Source organism: Halichoerus grypus, chromosome 9 (assembly GCF_964656455.1).
Source record: "Halichoerus grypus chromosome 9, mHalGry1.hap1.1, whole genome shotgun sequence".
NCBI lineage: Eukaryota > Metazoa > Chordata > Mammalia > Carnivora > Phocidae > Halichoerus > Halichoerus grypus.
The window spans coordinates 102163253-102188043 of record NC_135720.1 but is presented as its reverse complement, the minus strand read 5'-3'; the positions used below and the strand labels follow the sequence as shown (position 1 = coordinate 102188043).

The following is a 24791-nucleotide window of genomic DNA, read 5'->3' as shown; positions in this document are numbered from 1 at the left end:
TTTCTTGTACATGGGACCTTTGCTTAAATCTTCATAATGCCGATGACAGTGTGGCTTTGGGCAAACCACTAACTGTCATGTCCATTTCCTCATTTGTACAATAGACATACTCACTATGGTCCCTGGGGATGAGCTGATTAACATTTTCTATAGAGTTGATTTATTTTTGGAAGTACCCCATCATTATAAATGTTCCATATACTGAACACTAAAACTTAAGACTAAATGCATTTCTGATGCAAATACACGCCTTTATAGAGTAATTACAGAGTTTAAAAGGCTCAAACATAACAACAGTTCCCTCTTCCAAAACCCAGTATTTATACTTTCTTTTCAGCCACAAAATAAAGAAAAATGAGGAAAAAAAAAGAAAAACACGAAGAATGGACACAATGAGATTTTCCTTCAACCAACATTGACTGGAAGCTAAATTTAAGGCCCACAAATCAGGTCTCATCTCACTTTTTTTCCTAGGAAAACGTGGAGTCAGCGGGAGCTGCCCTGGGTCAGCAGTGTTCTTGGGCACAGCCCCCTCTCATGGCCCAGGTGATAAATCTAAAGATGCCAGAGAGAATGGCTGGTGACAGCAGCCTTCCAACATGGCGCGGGGTCCCGACCCCGCAGCAGGGGAGGGGCCCCTAAGCGCACTGCACCTTGTCCCCACCCCACCAAAGGGGAAAGAAAAGCTTGCAGGGTATTTCAAGAGTATTTGCTGAGCAGTCACTGCGGGTTCCTGGGTTTGCTGGACTGAGAACCCTTACAAAATTTTAATGCAGAAAGAATTTATCCCCAAGAAAATCAAGTAATGCCAATGAAACATAAAATTTGATGGACTTTGAAAGTGTTCTTTGTTCAGAAAAAAGTTTTAGGCAAAACAAAAGAATACAACTACAGAGCAAAGCAGGAAGATAATTAAACCAGATTAAGAGAGTTACCTGGGGGCTGGGGCCCGGAGGTGGAGGTTCCTGGGTAAAGAAACAGAAGGGACTTCCAAGGTAGTCACAAGGTTCTATTTGCTAAACTGGATGCTGGGGAAATGGGTCTTCCTTTTATCTTATTACTTTATTATTGGTTCAAGGTCAGCTAGCTAGTTAATGGTACCTCTGTTGCGGTTCATAGGGAGGGAACGTGGTATAGTAAGGAGCTTTATTATACGCTGGAATTATGAATGCACTCGAGGTTGGATATGATGTGTATGCTTTCTTCCTGACCTGTTATTACTGACCAAGCAGATGCTGGTAAAGTTTTCTCCGGGGCAAAAAAGTTTATTTCTTTTCTTTAAAATTTCTTTAAAATTATGGTATGGTACCCTTGGGGGTCGGGGGAGAGAGAGGGGTCAACAAACTTTTTCTGTAAAGGCCAACAGTAAACATACTAGGTTTTGAGTACAGGGAGGTCTCTTGCAATTCCTCCTGCAACATGAGATGGCCCATGGCTATAGAGTTCACCAACCCTTGAAACTGTTGCAATTTTAAGGGATCATACCTAAATTACCAAACGGAATAAAGATTTAGAAAAACATTTTGTTAAACACCCCTCCACACACACACACACACACACAAGACGATGCAAATTCCCACCCCAATTATGAATGTGACATAAGGGTTAGGGAAATGGAGACCAACTCTCTGGTTGACAGAGTGCCCCAGTCCCCTGTCCCATCAGAGTTCCAAGTTTTCATCGAGACTGGAGACAGATGTGTTGAACTGATCTGACCCTTTTAGCTGAAAGTGATGCCAAGTCTCTTTTTTCGTAGGTTGAAAACAACACATCCCTCAACCCACCAAAGTTCTGACAGGGGTATGGAGCTTAACTTTGCTTTTCCTGTAATGTCAGGTCCTAGAGCTCCGAGAATGAAGCTTCTAAAGAAATCGTCACAGGAGTCAAGCAAGCCCTTATCCACCAGACGCTGTTCTCGCCAGGAGCTGTGTGCGAGAAGGTGGCCCTGGCCCCAGGACAGAGCTTTTGAATTGTAAGGGGCAGGTAGTGGAAAGATCATGAACTTGGCCATCACGAGCTATGGATTCAAATGCCATGACTTGTCAGTTGTGTGACTTTGAAAAACGAGCACCTCTACGATTTCAGTGTCCACATCAATAAAAGGACAACACCACCTCTCCTCTCATAGGGTAGGCGATTTATGGCATCACGTAGTAAAACCAGCAAGCCAAGAGTCTGAGCACACATCAGTTTCGCTTCCTCCATCCCCACCATCTCTGCACCGACAAGTCATCAGGGCAATGGACCTAAAAGGTGGCGGGAGTTTTGCAGAGACATGGGTTTTAGCGCCAGGAGACTATAGGTACTGAATGATGAAGGCAAGCGCCACAATCCTGGCTTCCTGTGCTTTCCTGCACCTTACTAGTACATGTCAAAAGGGGCACCACCACCCTGAAGATCTTATCGGGGTGACAACATTAATTTGAGGCTCAATTTTTTAAGCTCCATATCAGCTCCAGTATGCAAAAAAGAGTTCCACCTCTTTTCATAAAAACCTGAATTGACCTTTATCATCAGAGAAGGTATTAGAGCTCTTTCCTTTTAGAGATAAACACCTGAAATGAGTGCCATCCTTAAGAACCCACATTAAAGCCTCGCTGGATGAGGGATGAAGGACAGTGATGACGGAGCCCCAGTAAACAAAAGCCATTTGTAACGCACAATACAGCACCCCGTTTCACGCTCTGCACCCGGCTTCGCACAGAATGGGTTCATGGGAGACATGAGCAGGTTATAGACTTTGGTACCAAACTTATGGTACCACCATATGATGGTACCAAATTCTCATCATTTAAAAGATTCAAGTATTCCCACAGCATCTCCCAATGCTTGTGAAATGTAATGTCAGTTCTCATTATTCTTCTAGAAAGAGAGACAGAGGGACAAATAATGAGAAAATTCCCATCGAGGTAATGAATACACAACCTCCTCCCAGGACAGATGACTCCACAGTTATCCCCATACTGGTTTCTCTACACAAAGCAGTCTCCTGTGAGGCACACAAAAAACAGGAGACAATGAGCTCAAGGTTCTCTCCCTTCTACCATCACCCTAATTCCTGCCCCCCAGACATTGCTCTTTATTAGTACATGCAGTGACCTCAGGCTTCTAAACGGCAGCACATCCAATGTATGTACAGAGCAATGTATGTCAAGTTCGAAATCTGAATACAATTGTGGCTTTAGCCTTCCTAGAATTGATGTTCTTCCCTATACAATGGTCATGTCCTCACTGATGCCTTTTCTGACCACCTTCTGCCCAAGCCCCATGTCAACTTTGACTGTCATTATCTCCATCACCTCCCAGAGCCTAGCACATACTAGGAATACAATGAATATCTTGAATGGATGAATGAACGAATGAATGAATGAATGAGAGCCTTTTTTGTCAGCTTCCCCTCTTGCCCCTACACACACCTTTTATCATCTCATTAATCTCTACGGCTGCAGCCATTGAGAACCTGGGGGGCCACATGCCAACACACCCTTTTCGTGAAGCCATGCCAGATCAATCTCATGTGGTCCCCGATGGGTGGAAGCTGGGCTTCCTGGCACAGGAACCCCATTCTTGTGCAGGAGCCTCTCCGTCTGGCGGTGCCCTCCTCCCCATCAGGGTGGTCCACCATGCCCATGTCAGGCACCAGAAGAAAAGTCTCCTGGGTTCTGCCCCTGCAGAGAGCAGCTGTCTAGACCAAGGTCTGTCTGGCCTGATTACACAGTAAGTGCTTCTAAAAGCAACAAACCCGAAACATGCGCATGTGTTTTGTAGTAACTAGTATATCATAGGATGATTTAAAAATGGGCTATCAACAGGGATCACTCCCAATCCATCACACAGGAAACTGCTTTATCAGCGCTTGGGAGCTCAGAATGCCCCAAGTTAAAAATACCCCTTCCCTAGTTGAAGTACAAACGTTAGAGGAACTGCTTAGACTTCATTTTAACCCAAAAAATGACTTCTAAAGCAGAATTAATCACTATCTTATTGAAGGTTCAATGGACAATCATCGTAAGTTCAGATGAATTCCCTAAGCTACTGACAAACCTGTGCAAAGGTCTGTCTCATCAAGCTAATGATGGACTGTTTACCAATGACAAGTTCTATCAAAACAGACAATTTTCCAGATGGAAAAACCAGATGCCACTGATGCGATAAGGAAAACCAATAACCTTTTATTTCATTCCATGGAGAAAAACAAAAAGCACAAAGCCAAAAATCCCTCCTTCCTCCTGGTCTTAGTCTGTGTCTGAAGTTGTTCATTTATTTATCCAACAAAAATGTATGGAGCAGGGACTCCATCCCCTGGCACCATCCTAGGCTCTGGGGGCATGGTGGGACACAGAGCAAAACCAAAGCCTTTCCTCGTGAAGCCTGCATTCTCCTGGGGGACACGGGAAGTAATAAAATATTTAGTGATAGATAGTGAGGCCTGCTGAAGAGAAAAATAAAGCAGGGACCAGGGATGAGAGGGCAGGACTGCCATTTTAGATATGGGGCCTTCTTCCTCAAAGCTAAAAGGCGGCCTCACTGAGGTAACATTTGAATCAAGACCTAAAGGAGGTAAGATAGCAAGTCATGCAGGTATGTGAGGGAATGGACTCCTAGGCAGAAGGAACAGCACGTCTGGGGGATAGAAGGGCGCTAGCATGCACAAGGAGGAGCAGGGGGGCTGGTGTGGCAGAAGCCAGCAGGCAAAGGGGGAGGGTGATGGGGGTCACAGGCTGAGAGACAAATGGGGAGTACGGATTGCACTGGGTCTCGAGGCTGCTACTCTGCATGCAACAAAAAGTCCCTGGAGACTATTAAAAAAGTCTCAGTGTCTCAATCTTGAATGGCACTATGTGACTTCCATTTGGGGGGGATCATTCTGGCTGCTGTGTCAGGAATACATGGAAAGGTCACAGGCAGAGGAGGAGCCACCGGTCAGACCCACAGCCATCATCCAAGGGAGGGGACTGACTTCATTTGGGCCAGAGGAGCCATAGTAGGAAATGGTCAACTTCTGTATATATTCTGAAGGAAGAGCTGATGGGATTTGCTACCAGGTTTGCTAACTACGGGGTGCAAGAGAAGGGAAGGAGGCACTCTCGAATGTTCTGGCCTAAGCAACTGGAAGGCTGGAGGGGGCTCTTTCTGCAATGGGTGACTGACGTGGGGGTGTGCTTTGGGATTTGGTTTAGACATCTTAGGTGTCGAGCATCTAGACATCTGGGTCGTTCACGCAAAGGGAGAGGGTATTTGCATGTTGCATTCAGGTGCAAGAACCAGGCTGGATCTACGCACTTGGGAATCACCAGCAGATAGATGGTCTTTAAAGGTCTGGGTCACCACAGGAGGGAGCACGTGCAGGGAGAAAAGCCCTGGGGCTGTCCACTGTTCACAGGTCAAGTGAAAGAGGAGGAACCAGCCAAGGAGATGAAGAAGGAATAGCCAGAGAGGTGGGAGGAGGACCAGCAGAGAACAGTGTCCTGGAGGCCAAGGTAAGGAAGTGTTTCGCGGAGAAGGAAATCAAGAGTGTTCAATGCTGCCAAGAGGTCGAGCAGAGGAAACTAAACTGAACAGTGCAGTTAGAATCATGTGGTCAGACCCTATGGAAAAGACGCAAGATTGGCTAAGATACTGCCATAGTTCACGGATTCTAAGACATCTGAACCCGTATTTGAATCAACGCCTTTTCACAGATTGGTGACGGTGGGTTTTGTTCCTTAGTGGCATATAAGAAAACGATATATCACCATCAGTGGTGTCTTAGATTTGGTAAGACATAGTAAGAGTCACTATTTTTTAAACACGTAAACTTGAACCCACCTATTTTTTAAAAGTCGACATACCATCAACACACAATGTGTCAAATGCTGTGCATACCCTGCAATGTTAACAGCCAGTTACTCCTGAAGAACGATCAACAGAAATCTAGAAATTCCTCCTCCTCGGCAAAATCTGCTTACATAACACCTGACCAGGTTGATTCAAGGGCACTCATTTTTAAGGATTTTGTTTGTTTGTTTGTTTCCTTTTGTATTTTAGTCCTACGTGGGGGGAGAATGCTGATTTGTCTTTCAATATCCCAAATAGCTTAAATTCAAAAGCTGTTAGTTAGGTAAATTACAAAATAAAATACGCATTTAAAAATAAATACCTTTTATACCCTAAAGCCTAGAGGAAGACGTCATCAGTGGGCGAGCCTGGGGTGGGGGGACAGCCACCTGTGACACCCCAGGGCCAAAGCCCCTCTCTGGCCTCTTTGGGCATGAGATAATGCTATTTAGGCTACAGTGATAACAGGCTTTTCTCCTGCAACAGTTCCGCCCGCTGTATAATCCCCAGACATCCTCAGCGGTTAAACGGAAAGGTGCGGTCTGCTGGAAGGTGGCCTCACTGGATGCAAAGGTGAAGGCAGTAGGGTGAGGGGTTCTGGGGCAGGGGGAAGCCTCTTGCAGCCGCTGGAAAATCACTGCAGTAGGGCAGCCCCGGGGACGGGGCAAAGGACACAGCAACCTCTTCAGTGAAACAATCCGCTCCCTTCAGCCCAGCTTCCCGGTGGTTACACTTCCAGTCTACTTCCCATAGGAAATTTGGGCCGTCTGGAATTTTTAGTCAAGGAGGCTTCAGGCAAAAAAGGAATGTTTCTCTGCTCGCAGCTGTCCGCTGTCTGGGGCTGAGAAAACCCAAGTTCAACAGACGTGACTTCCGATTAGCAAAGCACCTCTGACTTACTGGTCACAGCCTTTATTTTTTCCAAGAACCCTCGGAGCCTTGAGCCCATTGGGTATCTGGCTTTCAAATTTTCCCCTTTCAAGCAATTGAAGAAAAAAGGCAAAAAGGAGGAAACCAGTGTGACTTCTACAAAGGACAACTCCTTACTGATGATAATTTTGTAGTTGTTTTACTTCAGAACAAGCTGGGCTTTGCTAAGGGAAATAACATTTTCTTAATGGAGCATGACTAAAAAAAAACAAATCAACCATAGAAACCTAGACATTTCCAGCCTCAGGTGATTCATGGGAAATCCAGACTGTAAGAATCACGGGGCAGTATAGAGTCAGACTGATGCCCAAGTTTAAAACCTGGCTTTGCCACTTCCTAGCTGTGTGACCTGGAGTGAGTTACTCCCTCGGCCTCAGTGTCCCCATCTGCAAAGTGGTGATGATAGTGGCCTACGTCCCAGGGTTATGGAAATTAGGTTAGTATTTAGAAAATACTTAGAGCAGGATATGGCGCTCGGTCAGCATAAGTCTTTGTTGGAGAAAAGTAAACAAGACTTAATGGCAGCAGAGACCTCTCTTATAAGGTTAGAAAAACAGATTTCGTAATCACAGTGTAACAGGTCTTCTTTGCATCCCAGAATCACGTCGTGATCTTGCCTATGTCAATACTAAGAAACACCCCACAGTGTCACTTTAGGAAAAAAAAAAAGAGTGGAGAAGTACTTATTATCAAATTCCTAACACACATTTGTTCTTCTTTGAATGCTGCATAGAGTAGTTTTCATAATTCAGTTGAAATGTTTTAAGTCATTCCTGAAACCTGATGGAAGAGAATACTGATACTGTTCAAATACATATGGGGCACAGCTTCCAGTTACTCAACTTCTGTCCCCTAACCAGTCACTGCAACCTTGAGGAAAGATTAATGCCAGAAATACCATCCCACCTGGACTGCATCCCTGGAAAGAGGAGGAAGGCTGCAGAGCTGGGAATCCAAGAGAAGAGTTTCCTTCACAACCCCCACAAAGACCAATTCTCCCACACCTGACCCATCCTAAAGGAGGAACCACAATTTGGGAAGAAAGGAAACACATTTCCTAAGCCTATCGTTGGGATTCATAAGGACCCAGAACCAAGAATGCTGCTCCTGACTAAGACCTAAAGACAAGGCAGATGAGAAGGGAAAGGTTTTGCGTGTTTGCTAGGTAACATGAGATGATGTAAAGTATTGCTTCGCTTGAGCAGTGGGTTCTGGATAGGGAACAGGACGGAAGAAACAAAAAATATATTACCAGAAACTCTCCACACCTAAAATGCAGCTTGGTTCAAGGACTGGGTCTGAATTTTTTAAAAAGGAACACAAGCAAATTATGTCCCGGTTCTGAAGCAGCACTGTTTCCCCAAAGAAAAGTTTTACATACAGATTGGGCTATCAGTCTTATACAAATAAAGTTATGCAATCAAGTTAATGCAAATAAGAGGTTCAACCACCAAGCCAGCTGGTCTGCACTTGAACTTCATCTTGGGGTTTCAAGCCTGAGATACAGAAGCGGTTTGGTTGTGGATTGTGTTTAACCTCACCATTCAGTTTCTGCAACACTGAAGGATAGGATTTTAGAATGGAAGACGTTAGAGATCTTGAATCCAAGACCTTCATCATACCCGGGAGCACCACTCAGGCCCCACAAGCTCCGTCCCTTTGCACAGCTTCCCTCACAGCCAACGCTGCCCCGCTGCACCTGCCCCTGGGCATGGCGTGCTCCCCCCTCCCATGGCCCCAGGCCACACTATCGCCTCAGAAGTGCTCCTCACACCACGGGAGCAGGCTGAGTGAGCAGAAGTCCTTTGTCTCACCCTCGAGAATGCTGAGAACCAGAGCCATATGCCACACCATCAGTTCCTTTTAAGCTGTTTTTGTACTGCTCAATCAGGCCTTGAGGCATGTTATGGCCAATGTTCTCGTATAGATGTTTTCTCTGCAGCCATTTCTCCTGGCGCCTATGACTCATTAAGTCTCACCCTTAATGGAGTTCTACTTGTGTAGATCGGATACAACTGTCCCTCCGCCCTGACCTCAGCTCTCCACGAATGCTGAGTACAGCTCAACTTCCTGACCTTCCCGTGAGGAAAGAGAGAAAGAAAAAGAAGCAGAGCTCACAGCCTGATCAATATTACATATGATCTCATTCGATCCTCAGAAACAACCCCATGAGACGGGAGTTATGTCCACATTCCAGATAGAAAAACTGAGGAGAGGTTCAGTAGCTTGGCACAGTTGCCTAGTAAGGGCTGACAGTCAAAACCCAGGCCAGTCCGACCCGTCGGCGCCTCATCCCTCACAGCACCATGCCGCCTCCTGGGACTAAGCACAGTGTTACCAACCCCATCTTTCCTGAGTCTTGCTTGCTTCTTTGAACGTAAATCTTCTGAATATGTCTTCCGCCAACCCTTACCCCCCTTCACGGTGTCATAGAAAAGGAGACAAATGGAAATAAAGGAGAAATCTGTTACAACGATATATATGCGATAATCTAGGTTTCAGCTGTCTGCCCACATTCCACCCTTCTTCCAAACAATGGAGAGACACGAGTGAGCAGCGGTGTTGCACACTAGTTCCCAGCTCAGAATCCAAGGCCGACTGCCTGAATGCTAGTCCTGGCTCACCATGGGCTTGAGGTGTGACCTTTGTTGGGTCACGTAACCCTTCTGCGCCTCTCTGTTCTTAATGTGTAAAATGGGCATGATCCTGACATTAGAAGGTTGTTCTAGGAATTAAATAAGAACGTACCTATAAATCCCATAGAACAATGCCTGGCACACACTAATCATTCAATAACCATTAAGTATTATTTCTCTCTCTCCCCCCAAACCAGCGTGTCAATAGCAAGGCCTTACACAGGTTACCTTGGAGCAATTTGCTTACAGAATAATCCTGGACAAGGGCATCTTCAAGTAAAACTGAGTTCAAGTCAGAGAATGTCCAGATCAACCAGAAAGGTGATCAAGTGCCTGAGAGACAGGCTAAGAGGGTGTAAAGAAAGGATAAATGAAGAGGGGATGATTTTGCCTCTTCAAGGTCGAGGTCGGAAGGTTCCGTGTAGATGGTGAGAGTTTTAAGCATTTCTTTACTTTCACCTGCAGCCAAGATCTAATTCATCTCCAGCCATCAGCTCCTTCACCTCCTCCAGTCTGAAATCATCCAATGAAGATGCTTGGCCACCTCCGCTCCCCCCACACTGAATGACCACCTATGGACCATCACCACTCCCATGAAGCCAATCCAGGGAGAAACAAACCAGAGGATGTTCCCCTCCGAAACACGCCTTCATCTCTTTCTCCCTCATCCACTCCTGAATCCCTGAGGCCAAAGGGCTAAGTTCTTTTGCACCCCCAGCCGCAGCCTTCAGTAGCCTCACAGGTGAACAGCCTCTCCATTTTGTCATTCAAGAAACTGGAGTAATAGCTTCCAAACCACGACAGCCTCTGGTTCTGAGCAGTACCCTGTAGTCCCCTGAGTGGAGAGGCAATGTGAAATATAAACAGCACTGTCCCAGGAGTCAGGAGACTCAGCCCTAGTCTCTTCTCTCACCCTACTGGCCACATAACCTTGGGCAAGGCACTGTTCTTCCCTGGGACTCAGTTTCAGCTTCTGTAAAATGATGGATTAGACACAAACACACACAAAACACACACACACACACAATTCTCCATGATCTCCAACTTGCTCTCCAACTTGAAGCTCTCTCCAAAGAAACCTAAAACAAATACCCTTTATGTCACTAAAGCCTAGTCCTAGGACAGTACCTTGAATTTCGTGTTCACATACATATAATTAAATGAAAAATAACAAGTTAAGCAGTTTAATAATAATAATAATAATAATTTTTTTTTTTTTTTTTTTTGCCTTGGGATTCCTTAAAGGTGAACCTGGCTACAAACAGGAAAAGTTTACTTCAGATCCTATAGTCCCCTACTTCAGCCAAAGAATCAGGCAGATTGACCACTGAGTTTCTCTTTAGGAAAATAATTCAACATCTGGACAACAACTCTCAAACAGGAGATAATACAGCAAAAGACCAAAAAGAGAGGGAGAAACGTGTAACTAAAAGGGAGAATAGCTCCTCTCCAACCTGATATCCCTCATAGCATTTTTCCCTGAAGAAATTCATGGCTGTCCTGGCTAAAGACAAATCCTGTGGACAGTGAAATAAATTCTTTCTGTAACCCCAGCCTTCCGCTCTTAGGAAACATTTTTCCCCCACCTTCAAGGATTACTGTTAGATTATCTTATAAAAATTCAAGCACAAAGTCCCAACGAATTACAAAGATACATGATCTGTGGTAAATGTGTAATTTAAGAACTTCTTTTTAAAAAAAAAAATTATTTATTTGACACAGAGAGAGAGAGAGCACAAGCAGAGGGAGCAGCAGGCAGAGGGAGAGGGAGAAGCAGGCTCCCCGCTGAGCAGGGAGCCTGATGCGGGACTCGATCCCAAGACCCCAGGATCATGACCTGAGCCAATGGCAGACGCTTAACCAACTGAGCCACCCAGGTGCCCCTAAGAACTTCTTTATAGGGGACAGTAACGCTCACACTAATGAGGTAATAAGAATACATGAAAGTTAAAGAGGGTTTCAGTATAGCAAAAGTCTGAACTTCTTTACTGATAGTTAGACTGAGAGGAAGGTACAGCCTAAACACATGTATCCTAGGAGCTGCCCACCCTTGACAGGTGGATATGAGCTGCTGGCCTCCTGCCAGCCCGTACGAGTGGAGTAACTTGTCCAAAGCAGGAAAGCATTTACCAAGTGCAAAGCTGTTCTCAGGAACTCTGTTGTGGCTGGGGTTCCCTGGCCCGTAGGAGGAGACCAAGGTCTCCCTCAGCATAAAAATTCAGAAATGCATGAGCGCCTTGGACACGGCTTCTCCACTGCAATCGAGGTGACACACTTGAAGGGACTGAAAGACCTAAAAGCAGTTCTCTAATAGCTGCTCAGTCGCTACCATGCCACCGAAATGTCTCACACTCTCCCTAAAAGCACGCGCAGTTACTGCACGTTCTCCTGGGCCTCCCCCCACCCCACCCCCCGGTGTCCTCACTTAAGTGGAAATTCTCACTGCCCTGACCTTACTCTACTGGAAGCACGAGGGAAAACTCTGCCGTGTGGCAGCGAGCACACAGTCCTTCCTCGGCATCTGTGTGGGGTGAAGCCTGGCCTCTTATCTCTGCCCGGCAGCCCCTGTACTCCACCCGCCAGCACCCCGCAGGATCAATCAGGGCAGTGTTTCCCGGGACAGGCATCAGCAGGGTGGCAATATGCTCGGTTACAGCAAAATGGTCACATAGATCGAAATCGGGTGTCCCTGTGGTGAGGGGTTCAAGTTTCCTCATTTTACAAACAAAGTTGAGATTCAAAGAGAGCTAGATTCAAAGAGAGGTAAAAACTAGTATTTTTCAGGAAGAGACGGAGCAGCCTTTTAGGAGAAGAACCAGATCCGGACTTCAGGTCTCATAAGCCAAAGTCATTTCTGCCACCACGGCTCCGCCTGTGGGCTGCAACCCAGACTCTGAAGAATAAACCCATGACTCGGCTCAACCAGCTCATACTTGTTAAAAGGACTGCATTTGGGATATCCTTACCCTGTGTAGCAGTCCAGCGTGCCTCCTTCCAACTCTCCTCCACAGCACTATTTGGGCACTGAATTAAGAAGGTATTCACAACCATTCATTCTCTGGGGTTCTCTCTGAGGACAGCTGGGGTGCGCTGGAGTCTACAGCTGGTGACGTCTGTCTACTGTCCCTCTTGGCCCCTCTCTCCACTCAAAGTATATCGGTTCCCCAAGCAAACAGATGAAAGGTAGGCGAGCACATTGCACCCCAAGCTACTCTGTCTCCCTCTATGGCTCTGGTTCGCTTGACAGACAAATTGTAGCAAGTGAATGGCTGAGGTCTTGAGGTAAAAACTAGTATTTTTCAGGAGGAGACGGAGGAAGGATGGAGCAATTTGTAAGCAAATTCCAGGGTAACTGCCACCTTTTCCTCACTCCCACATGTATCTGACGGTCCTGTTTTATGACTCATCCCTTCAGCAGTCCACAGACTGGGCAACAGTTACTGCTAAATATAAGGCGGAACACTAGTGGCTGGAACTCAAGAAGCTCTCCAAGAAGAACCAGACTGCTTCCTTAAGTGCAGCTGCATGCATTATAAAGGAGAACTACTTTGGCCTTTTTCAGGGTCATTCTTTCTGTGAGTGAATCAGGAAACTGAGAGATTACCAGAGAGGACGGAGGTGATGATGAGTCATCTCCACCATCATCACCACCCTCATCACTACTAGCACTTTGCAGACCACTGGCTGGGTGGCCAGCAACATACCACACCGAGTGGTTAACCAATTGGACCTTGATCACATAGCTAGTAAGTGGAACCAGATTCCAGAGTCTTTGCTCTTAAGCACATATGATAACACCTTTTTTCTAACCTTATAAACAGAGGCTCAGAGAAGTAAAAGGTCTTCACTGAAATGGACAGGGAATGGAAAATCTAGAATTTGAGAACCCAGCTTTATGGATGTCATTTCTAGTTTGTGATACTGCTTTCCTCCCAAAGCCTCCTTGTCTTCACCACCTCTGCTGCTCTCGCCTCTGCCCCAACCACAGGACTCCCATAGGCTTCTCTGCTTAAGGCCCCCCACCAGACTAAGCCATTTCCGTTCTGCTTAAACACAAGCATTGAAGCGTTCACAAGTTAGCGGTTTTCTCTCTCTTCACATCACCCAGCTCCCCAGTGTCCGTGGGCCAAAGCGTTCCATTCTGAAGAAGCAAATCAGATGGAGGAATATCAGCAGTTTTTTGTAGCTGTTTTTTGCATATTTTAAAGCACTGCTGTCATGGAAGCGTCCTTTAGCTCTGAATAAGAATTCTTGGTATCTATGGCAATGTCGTGTCAAGAACCCACCTTAATCCCTAACACCAAATACTATTATAAGTCAAAAGGAAAAAAAAATCCAATATTTAGTGGGTTGAAAACAATCCAACCTCGAAAAGGATTAAGTAGATGAATTAGTTCATGGTTGCTCTCTACTAGTGTTATCTAGAACTTTCTATGATGGAAATGTTTTCTATCCGTCCTGTCCAATATGGCAATTAGTAGCCACGTGTGGCTGTCGGGCCTTTGAACTGTGGCTGGTACAACTGAGGTACTGAATTTTTTATTTTAGCTCATTTTACCTTTAAATTACATAGCGCGGGTGGCTACCGTACGGGCCAGCCAGGCTCCAGACCACCCCTCCCAGGACCCCGTGCTATTGACCAGGCATGGGGTCACACAAATAAAAGCCAGAGTCTGCTCTCGAAGGACTTATAAGCAATGTGGGGAGATAAACCACATACACACAAGCAATTAGTGACAGACAATAAGAGCTACAGGAATTAAGAAAGAGCATCTTAGAACCTAGTTCTACAGAATGAGTCCTTTACCCTTTTGCCACTGGGGTTACAAAACAGTCTGCTTGAGAAAGAGTATGCCACCTGCCTGCATTATCGCTTCTGCGGTCCATTGAAAGGAGATGCCATTGTCCTTATACGTCATGTGCTTGAAGTAGCTACCCCCGAAGGGATTGCTGCCCCTGTCAAGTGCTTACTATCTCCCCAAGACATGGGACTAAGAATGTGCTAATCAGGAACTAAGCTCAGTGTAAACAAGATAAATCCAATTCCTGTTTCTCTCATTTTATCATCAGAGCCTGAAGTCAGAGAAAAAGGAAAAATGACCAGGGAGAAATACTGTCCATTTCTTGCTCCTTTTATCACCTTGCAGGGCCCTCCTCTCAGGAATTTCCTCTCATCTGTACAAGCATTTTCCAGGGGATTTCTACTCCTCGACCTGCTTTTCAAAACTTCCCCTCCAGAGCCCTAGGCCAACAGGTTGGCCGGGAAGCCAACTTCACACCTTTTGCAAATAGTTGAAGAGAAGGGGGAATAAAGGAAGGAAAAGAGAGACAAGTAGGGAAGGGAGAGAGAAGAGGGAGGAGGGAAGGGAAGGTAAATAGAAATGGCCCATAAAGGAACAGTGAAGAGAGAGCAGCAGCTGATGGCCGTCCTCAGCATCCCTGTTCTCAAGGGGGACTGGACCACAGTTCTCGACCTTCCATGGTTACCAGCAAGTGAATGGCACGACTATTTTGAGATCATATGAGCCTCTCGCCTTGCAACGTAGGGCCAGTTAGGTACAGACCAAGTTTCACTATCTTTACTTTTGTGCCTTTTGTGACAAAACAAACAAAACAAAAACTACTGTTTCCCGTGTAAGCTCCCAAGTAATGTGAACCCACACTCTTCTTAACTTTAAATGGACCATTTTGGACCTACCACTTGCCTCACTGTGTTGGGGTTATACTACGGAAAGAACTAAAGGTTTTCAAAAGTGACAAAAACATGGCAAATGGAGCATTAACAATAGACTTACATCTTGATGACACTCAGACCTGGTAATAAACTCTCACACAGACTTTTGTGTCTAAAAATTCTGAAGGGACTTCTAATTCTGTTGCTGCAGGAGACATATTACAGGGAACCACAGTACAGTCCCAACCTACCAGACGTAACATTGCTATGACTTCAGAAACGAAGGAAGAATACAAGGGACCACAGCACCTCCGCTCTTCGATCCTCCTGGCCACATAATGTCTCATCTGGTGTTTCCAACTCTAGCATTCCGTGAAAGTGGGATTGCAGTTTTGTAGAGTTCAACTTTAAAAACCCTAAGTCCATGGTAGGTAGAGAGGGGTGAGTGGGACCTAATAGAGAAGAGGCTCTTGTTGGTGACAAAGATGGGAACCAATAGCCCAACTTCAGAGCACTGACAGTCTATAAGGCAATCAAGGTCATGGCCAGATCTGCTAAAGGTAGGCAGGGGTAAGGGAGGTCCTGCACGACCTCTTATAGAGCACGCCCCAGAGCTAGGTGATTGTACCCTCACTCTCATCCTCATGAACAATTCAGTGGGAAATGGATGAGGACCACAGAAAGATCTTATTATACAGGATCATCTGCTGCCCAGAACTCACTGCGATCAGATCAAACAGGTAGTGTTTCTAGGGGCTTCTCTGAGCCCCTGGGACAGTTTTTATGAAACAGAACCTCTCTTTGTAATGGGATCTTACCTGGTTGTACCTTTGAGAATAGCAATTTGGAAAGAAGAGACCTTCCTTAGTGGGGGGGGGGGGGGAGAAAAAACACCTTCAATATAAACATAGCAACGCAAAAACCTGGGGGAAAGGTTAAACTATGGGAAAAGGTGGTTACACCTGAAGGAGACTACTGTGATTTAGCTGGAAAAGCATATTGCCCAGGTACTGCTATCGCAGGAGGCATGGCCAGGCTCTGTTCGATTCGGCACTTCTTTTTATGAAACAGGATATTGTTTCAAGGACACAGCACAGAAGTTTACAAGGTGACAGTGGCCATAAGAATGTCTCAGGTCACTCACCGCATTAGGCTGCTTTCTGCTGCTGGACCCAGTTTTACTTCTACAACTCCCAGTGTTCTCAAGAATTCTGACAAGTAGGCTGCAAAAGAGCGTTTAGAAATACAGCTGTCCGAGATCTAATCCATAAGTGCAACCACTAGAGGAATGGAGTCACTTCTTTAATAAAGTGGGAGGACAGTTCCAGATATTTACAAATCCAGCAGGATGTTCTCTGCTAATTTTCTCCTAATTAGACAGATCAGAATGAGTGTTCTGACTGGCCACTTAAAGGGCAATTCAATGAAATATCTGATCCTAGGCTGATCCTAGACCAGGGGACGAAGGGATGTTATCAATCAAGGGCTTTACTGGGTCAACTGGCAACACTGGAATATGGACAGTGAATTAAAATATCGTATCCATGTTAAACTGATTGAGGTTGAAAATTACCTTTTTTTTTTTTTAAAAGAGACTGTCCTTATTGTTAGGAAATACATACTGAAGTATCTAGGCATAAAGTGCCATGAGATGATTTAGAAAAATTACTGTACCTATGTACAATAGTGACTTATGATGGGTAACACCCTGATAAACCCAGTGCAGGCTGAAAATATCATTTAATAGAGTAAGTCGTAAATGCATGTAATACATCTAACCCATTATTCTCAATTAAAAAAAAAATACACCTCATCTACCAAACATCACACCTTAGCCTAGCCTACCTTAACCATGCTCAGAACACTCCTATTAGCCTACATCAGGCAAAATCATCTAACACAAAGCGTATTTTAAAATAAAGGGTTGGATATCTCATGCAATTTATTGAATGCTCTACTGAAAGTGAAAAACAGAACGGTTATTCGGGTACATAATGGTTATAAGTGTACTGGTTGTTCACCCTTGTGATCACGTGGCTGATTGGGAGCTGCTGTTGCCCAGCATCATGAAAGAGGCTCATACTGCATATCACGAGCCCAGGAAAAGATCAAAATTCATAATTTGAAGTATGATTTCTACTGAATGCATATCATTTTGGCATCATTGTGATGTTAACAAATCTTACGTTGAACTATCATTAAGTCAGGGACAGTCTGTATATATAAACTATATATTGTATATTACAAAACATTAGGGGCACCCGGGTAGCTCAGTCAGTTAAGCGTCTGACTTCGGCTCAGGTCATGATCCCTGGGTCCTGGGATCGAGCCCCGCATCGGGCTCCCTGCTCAGTGGGGAGTCTGCCTCTCCCTCTCCCTCTGCCCCTCCCTTCGCTCATGCTCTCTCTCAAATAAATAAATAAAATCTTTAAAAAAAAACATTATATTATACATACCATATAACATTATATGTAACAAACTAGTCTATATTATACATATGTCATAATATCAAGTCTGCATGTATTTTTATGTAAAAAGAGCAAATAATAAAGCAAAAGGGCAAAAGTCAACAATAGTTCAACCTGGGCACGGGTACATTGGTATTCTTTGTACTATTGCAAATTTTTCTGAAGTCTGAAATGACGTCCAATTAAAAATATGTTTTATTAAAAAGGAGGGGAGAATTGGAGCCTTCCTTCCCCAGCTGGGTTGCCAGCAAAGAGATGTCTTATTCAGGTCTATACCAGCTCTATCCCAGGTAGGATGTTGGCTTCAGTCTGATTTTCACTTGGTTTGGTCGTTCATACAGACTAGCAAAAGGAAGCAAAATGAGGTGTTTTGGGTTTTTTTGTTTTGTTTTGTTTTTACTTTCTCTAAATATCTGATTATAAAAATTGCGTGTGCTTACTATAGAAAATTTGGGGAAAAGAACAGAAAATTAATAAAGAAGAAAAAGAAACATACATAAATTCCACCACATCCCGCCAAACTGGAAGAAACATTATTTTTATTTTGGCATACTTCTCTTCAGTCTTTTCCCAAAGTTTTGAGAATTGGGATTATATTGTATAAAGTGTGTAGCCTGGTTTGGTTTTGTTGTATTTCCTTTAACCTAGTATTAATATTTTCCTATGTCATGGGTAAAAAGGAAAAAAAAAAACTCCATTAAATCTTCAATGTCAACTCAGTATTCCACTATATGGATATGCCATAATTTACTTTTTCATTTCCCTAAAACTAGACCTTTAATTATTTCCAATTCTTATTTATTACACATAATGCTGAGTTAAAAGTTTAAGACCTTTGTGCTTAAATCTTTTTTAAAAAAAGTATTTCTGGTTTATACCTTTATGACAGATTCGCAAAAATTAAGTTATTGGGGCAAAGGGTATAAACATTTTTAAGACTCAATGCAAAAAAAGGTCAAATGACTTTTTTAGAAAATTAGGCTTATGCCTTTATCTTTAAAAAGGAGACACCTGAAGGAGATTATCAAAACTTTGGGCTGATATCTCATTGAGGATTTAAAGAAAGGGAAGTTACTGCCACAAGCTAAAAACTACAGTCTTCAGACCAAATTTCACTGCGGGGACAAGTTCTGTAAGCTATTGTTTGTCTTCAGAAAAGGAAAAACTGAAATATTCTAACCTGTATCAACACACACTGGCTGCTAGGTAGAAGATACAGGGTCCAGTCTCAGATGATAACCGGTATATTAAGCTTTGGGTGCCTAAAATCTAAAAGACCTTCCTATCCTCCTGATAGAAATGGGATCCTAAAAATACAAGGAGCCGAAAAGCACATGGGAGAAAGTGATAGGAATCTATAAGCAAGGTTCAGATTCAAAAAGGCAGACTTAATTAAGACAAGTTGGTTTTTTTGCCCTCTAATTTTTCAGTAGTCAATGGTCAGAGGAGACATAGAGTCAGTCCCGTCTGTCCTGCACAAACAACCAGCCCGGGTCAAGGACACAGCCAAACCTCCCTGAATGCTACCTCCTTGCTTGTTAAATGACATGGGTGAACAAGTCCCTAAAGGTCATTCTCAGGTCTCTGATGTGTCAACATTCTCCTTTAAATGTGCCAGGGGAGAAAAGGGCAGAGTGGTGATTCTCTCTGAACGTACTAGATCCAATGCTGACCACCTCATTTTTCATAACACAACTAGACCAAATGGCACTTGGTAGACACAAGCTTCTAGAAGCTTTACATTTTCCCCTCTTTCAGGCAGTGAGGACTGAGAAAGGAAAGGCAGGGGGATATGTGAGCAAGGAGAAAAGAAGGCTCACCATGGCCATTGCAGTAGTAGATCCACTTCTCCCGGTTCTGGGTTGGGGTTATGGATTTCTTCAGCCCTGCCTTTTCCACAATGGCGCTGGGATCCTGCCGGGGCCCCTTTTTCAGAGTCCTTGAGCTTTTCCGGATACTGCATACCACTATCACCACAAGCACCAGCAGCAGGAAAAGCACAATCATCCAGGGCAAATGTTCATTGATGTCAAAATGCTTGTGTAAGTTCTGTCGGGGGTGACCCCTCTTGAGGCCTTTGATGGGTGTGCTGGATTTCTCACCCCCAGTGGCCTCCATGGATGGCAGCAGCTTCAGGATGTGTCTGTGGTGGGGGCCTTGCTGGTGGTTGACTACCTGGAGGCTTGGGAGGGTCTTGTTCATGCCTTCCTCACCCCTCGCTGAGCTTGTGTTGTCAGGGACTGTCCCTTCCTGGATGCCACTTGGTACCTTTGGTCTAACAGAGGCAGAAGAGTTGGATTCTGTTGAGTTCATGCCTAGAAAAAAGGAGGGGGGAGAGCTTTTCTATATTTGGGGATCTGCATATTCCTCCTCTTCCTGCTCATCTCCAAGCCAGGCCAGATAATAAAAGAAGAGATGGACTTTGGAGCTTAAGAATAAATTACACTGCACACTTTTGTAAAGACTCTTAACAGCACCTTTATGTGGAAAGTAAAAACTAAACTTCACAGCTAAACTCACTTCCTCATGGCAAAACCAACAGCATCCTCACGGATCCAACATCTGAGCTTCACAGCAGGTTCCCCCATGCTTCACACACACAACAGACTCAAGTACGTTCAGGGTTCTAGTCAACTCTTAAAATTGTGTCGATTGTTCACAAAACTAGTTCAAATTTAATCCCTTTATTCCTCCTCTCCCACCTTTTGGCCATTTCAAGATACAATGGTAAAATTGAGAATACGACTAAGATAGGGAGAAGAGCTCAAACTCAAATCCAAATCTGACCAGTGAAAGCTTTGGTGAGACGAATCAGTGAATAAAACAAGGCAGGACTTTCTCAGGATCTATTATTAAGAGATAAGTTTTGGGCTGGCGGCTTAGTGGACTTCCTTCAAAGAAGCTTCCATAGCAGTCTTCACTAAGGAGTGTGAGAGCCAGGGATTTCAAGTCCCAAGAGACAGGACCTGGATTGCATCAGTCCCTGAGAAAACCTGGACAGGCCATTGGAGCTCTCTGAGCCTGTTTCTTCATTTCAAAATGGTGGTCATAAGGCCCTCCTTATAGAGTTATCATGAAGGTCCAGTATAATCACACATGAAGAGTATATTAGAAAGCACAACTCAAGTTGGCTATCACCTCAAGAAAATTAATCAAAAAGGATCTGAAAATAAAGAATAAATTTTGTATTCTGCCTGAGGCCCCAAATCCTGAGGACAACTAGGATACTTGATGAAGGGAATAAAATTAAAATCGTTTGAAAAAGTTAAACTTACTATTTTCCAGATGGGAATGCCAGTTATCCTCAACAGGCTACAAACTTGTCCATTTCCCAAAGGTTCTAACTTTCTTTCCCCTTTTTTGCCCCACCTTGGTTCCAATATTTATCCCTCCCTTCTAGGCGATCATGGTATTTTCTCCTCTTTTCCTTCCTTCTTTCCTTCTGGCTGTGTCTATCCAGGATTGATTCCGTGTTGGAAAGCTTTGAATGTGGAAGGAACTTTGAACATCTAAATCACTCATGTATTTGACAAGTTTGAAACCAAGGCCTGAAGAAGTGACTTATATAAGGCCATGCACTGTCCTTATTTCTCTCAGTCTTTCTTTTTAAGCTTGATGCGACCTAGTTTTTTAGATGTTTGATCCCCCCAATGGAAAATCTGAGTCTAAATGTTTCTAATATATCCAGAGAAGATAGATTAAACTAGCCACAAAAATGGAGGCCCCTTCTTCAAGGGGTGACTTTGGAATATACAAAATGGAGAAAACATCCTTGGTTCAAGCCCATTTTTGGTAGTTCCACTGGGCTCAAAGACTTTTTCAAATAAATAACACATGAGGTTAAGTTACCTTTGGGAACATAAGTGGAGGAAGGGACTTCATGGGACTCCATGTGCTCCGGGTGTGAAAAGATGGCTGTGCCAGGGGCAGGTGAGGTCGTGCTGGAGGACGGAAGTGTGCCACAGACATTGTCTGCTTCCTTGGTCCCCGGCTTGATCACCACCAGGTTCTGACTCAGACAGTCTGTGTATGCTTTGCATTTCATCACACTAGAAGGCACATCAGAGAAGGTACCGCGAGCACACTGCTTACACCGCACATCCTCGGTCTCTGTCCCTTTCTTCCGCACACCCCAACCCACGGGACACACCGTATGGGGGGCGCAGGTACCATTAAACTGGAACATGCCAGGTGGGCAAGCACATTCTCGGTCAGTCAAGGCAGCACAAGGTAATTTCTCAACCATTGGCCATGGGCATGGCTGACTACAGTCATGGCATTTCTCTATGCCATTCTCATGCCTGGTAAAGGTCCCCACAGGGCAACTGCTACAGACACGCAGGCTCGTGTTGGTACAGTGCTCAGACACATAGGTTCCTGCCGGACACTTGTCACAGGTTAGCACCTGGCCGGTGGCACGGTCAACATGGCGGTATTTGCCAACGAGATTTGGGGCCTTCGGTTCTGGCTGAGCAGTGGTGGTGCTAAGGAATCCGAGCTGAAAGAAATAAAAGGGGAGGGAAAAGGAACAAAAACCAAGAAGGGGTTACACAGGAACAGAGGAGAAGAAAAGATGGAACAATCCCAACACCACCACCATCATTCCCATTAAAGATCTGACCAGTACTGCATCCTCTTAACACTACTAGAGCGACACAGTAGAAAGAAAGAAAGACTCCGATTCCATCCTGGGGCCTGGCCTACTAGCTACAAAGCTTTGGTTTTGTTTCATGACCTTTGCCTCAACTTCCTTTTTTTCTGTCTATCAAATGAAGCTCAAATCGATTATAAAAATCAATTGAGAATATGAACATGTAAGCACTTTGTTGTTCATTTTCAAAATGCTATATAGAGGTGCCTGGCTGGATCAGTTGGTAGAGCATGTGATCCTTGATCTCAGGGTCATGAATTCAAGCCCCATGTTGGACGTAGAGCTTACTTAAAAAAAAATTTTTTTCTCAAATTTAAAAAAAATTTTTTTAAATGCTGTGTAGAAGTGAAAAATCCTAATGCAAGAAGAACATAACTTGCTGAATAGCCTGTCTTCCTTCCCATGACACAAATGTTAAGTTGCCATTTCTTAGTACCAGGACATAGCTGAGAAATAGGATGGAATGTGTTCAAGCTGCTTCTGCTAGAGCACCAGATTACCCACATGGAGCTAACTGATAATGCTGGGGTTTTTCAAAGATTTTGTCTATGCAAAAAGCCAAACATCTTTTGGTTTTGGTTTTGTTTTATTTGCAAAACAGAGGCAGGCCCTTGGCATTCTTAATTTGCTTTAAACAACAGAGTTGATGCTTTTCGAGGTATATCCTGTTCGCTCAGCCTCTAAAGGCCATGGTCACTGGAGCGTGGACCTGCAGACACCTAGGAAGTCCAGGCACAAAGCTGGGCCCAGCAGGGACTCAACAGAAGTAAATTTAATTCACAGGACGGAAACCTCACCCAGCTAGACAGGATTTTATACTACCTTCCAGACTGGAAACTTGGGAGAAAGGAAATTATATTTGTGGTAGTAAATCCTGAGGTCCTTTTGGGGAGCAGTGGGAAAATGTTTAAGAATGAATACGGAGAGAGAGCTTTTCTGCATGAATGAAGATTGAGAGGCTCCAGGATGAAGTTTCCACAGCCTTCTACAAAATGGAGAACGGTTATGTGTAAAGAAAATAGTGGCCGTCCCATATTACCAGATACCCATCAGGGCAAGTTCCTTCTAAATTAGTACCAGGAACTAAGAGAATAAAACAAGAATTTCTTCAAAAATTGATCAGAGTTCCTGTCTCCTCAGCACCTTGAAAGTTAACCCAAGATTCAGTTCCCCTCCACCTCAAAATTCAACGATCTGAATCAAAAGTATCTCCCTTAAAGTCCCTTACCCTATCCTAGAGCTGCCTCCAGTTAAACAACAATACTAAAAACAAATTTCTGGCTTGTGAGAATCTATTCATCTTTTCCTTAATGTGAGACACACAAAAAAAGGCTAGCGGTGGATTTTTCTCAGTAAGAAACTTAATGGTATCTTGGACCGAAGAAAAAGAAATCTCCTGCTTGATAATGGTAAATTCTGCACTATCTCACCTTTTCACTTTCTGGCTTTCTTCCCTTATCTTGGTCCTTCTATTTGCAAAATGAGCCCAGCCACCCTCTTCTGCGCCTGGCAGGTGTATTAGATGGAGGGCAGAAAGCCACCCCCATCGCCTGGAGCCCAGGTTCCATTCGGCACGTCTCTGAGGACAAATCTCCTCCCAGTCTGCTTGACGCCAAGGAGCCACCCAAGAGGTCGCAAAAGCGCCTCTGCTCTGTATTTCTCCGAGTTCCTTTACGTCTAGTTTCTAAGTGCAAAAGCACTTTTAGATGGCCACGGGGTTCTAGAATTTGAAAGATGTATAAATAACCTCCATGGCAGATTATACTTGTGCAAACGAGTTAAAAGCAGAGAAGGCAACAGGAGATCTGGCCAGAGGGCGGTGGTCAGGAACAAACATCACCCTGCTGTGCCGTGGGCTCTGAGTCTGGCCCCCTACCTGTGCAGGGAGGCTGGGCAGTCAGCCAGGCACATACCCCGAGCACAGGGTGGTGGCGAATAGCGGTGTGTGTGCGCGCATGCGTGCGTGCATGTGCATGTGCGTGTGCGTGTGTGTGCATGCGCGCATCCAGGCATAAGGCTGGGGCTTGTCTTCCTACAGCTTCACTTCTCTCCCCAGGGCACACACTTGTTGGGGATCCATCAGCCCCCCGACTACCAAATTACCAGAGGTCCCCCAGCAGCACACAAAACCCGCCTCCAAATCCCACGGCACCCACACTCTTCCCCACTCATTAAGCAGATTTTTCAGTTCTTGGTTCATTGAAAATAACCGATCAAGTTTCTAACTAAAGCAAAGCCCAGGGCTCTTTAACTGCATCATACGAAGTAACCCACTTTAGACAAGGTGGCTCTATAAATGGACCTTTCATTACCACATGTTGCAGGAGGCAATTCCAGCTCCTACACAGAGTTAACAATGATGCCTCAGCAGCTCACCCGGACTGAACACTAGAAAGGAGATTTGTGCAAAAACTAGGCATTACGAATGCACCGGGCAAATATTTATTGAAGACCTACTACGTGTATGCAAGGCACTAGGCCACAGGCTGACAACAGAACCTTGTGAACTCTATTCCAGCCCCGTGGAGTACACCTTCTAAAGCAGGACAGACAGAAACGCCTAATTACATCAGGAATTACTTAATTAGAATTGAGATTACTGATGGGGAGAAACA

General features: G+C 44.6%; 1 protein-coding gene across 1 annotated transcript in view; it reads right to left on the bottom strand.

Moving 5' to 3' along the window:
* The window catches only part of TNFRSF21 (TNF receptor superfamily member 21), a 66601-nt gene that overhangs the window by 23932 nt on the left and 17878 nt on the right, over positions 1-24791 (bottom strand). The window contains exons 2-3 of the mRNA XM_036110805.2: positions 21375-22023; positions 19346-19840 (exon numbers count right to left, since the gene is read on the bottom strand). Of these exons, the coding sequence (XP_035966698.1) occupies positions 19346-19840; positions 21375-22023 (1144 nt within the window). The remainder of the gene's footprint in view (positions 1-19345; positions 19841-21374; positions 22024-24791) is intronic.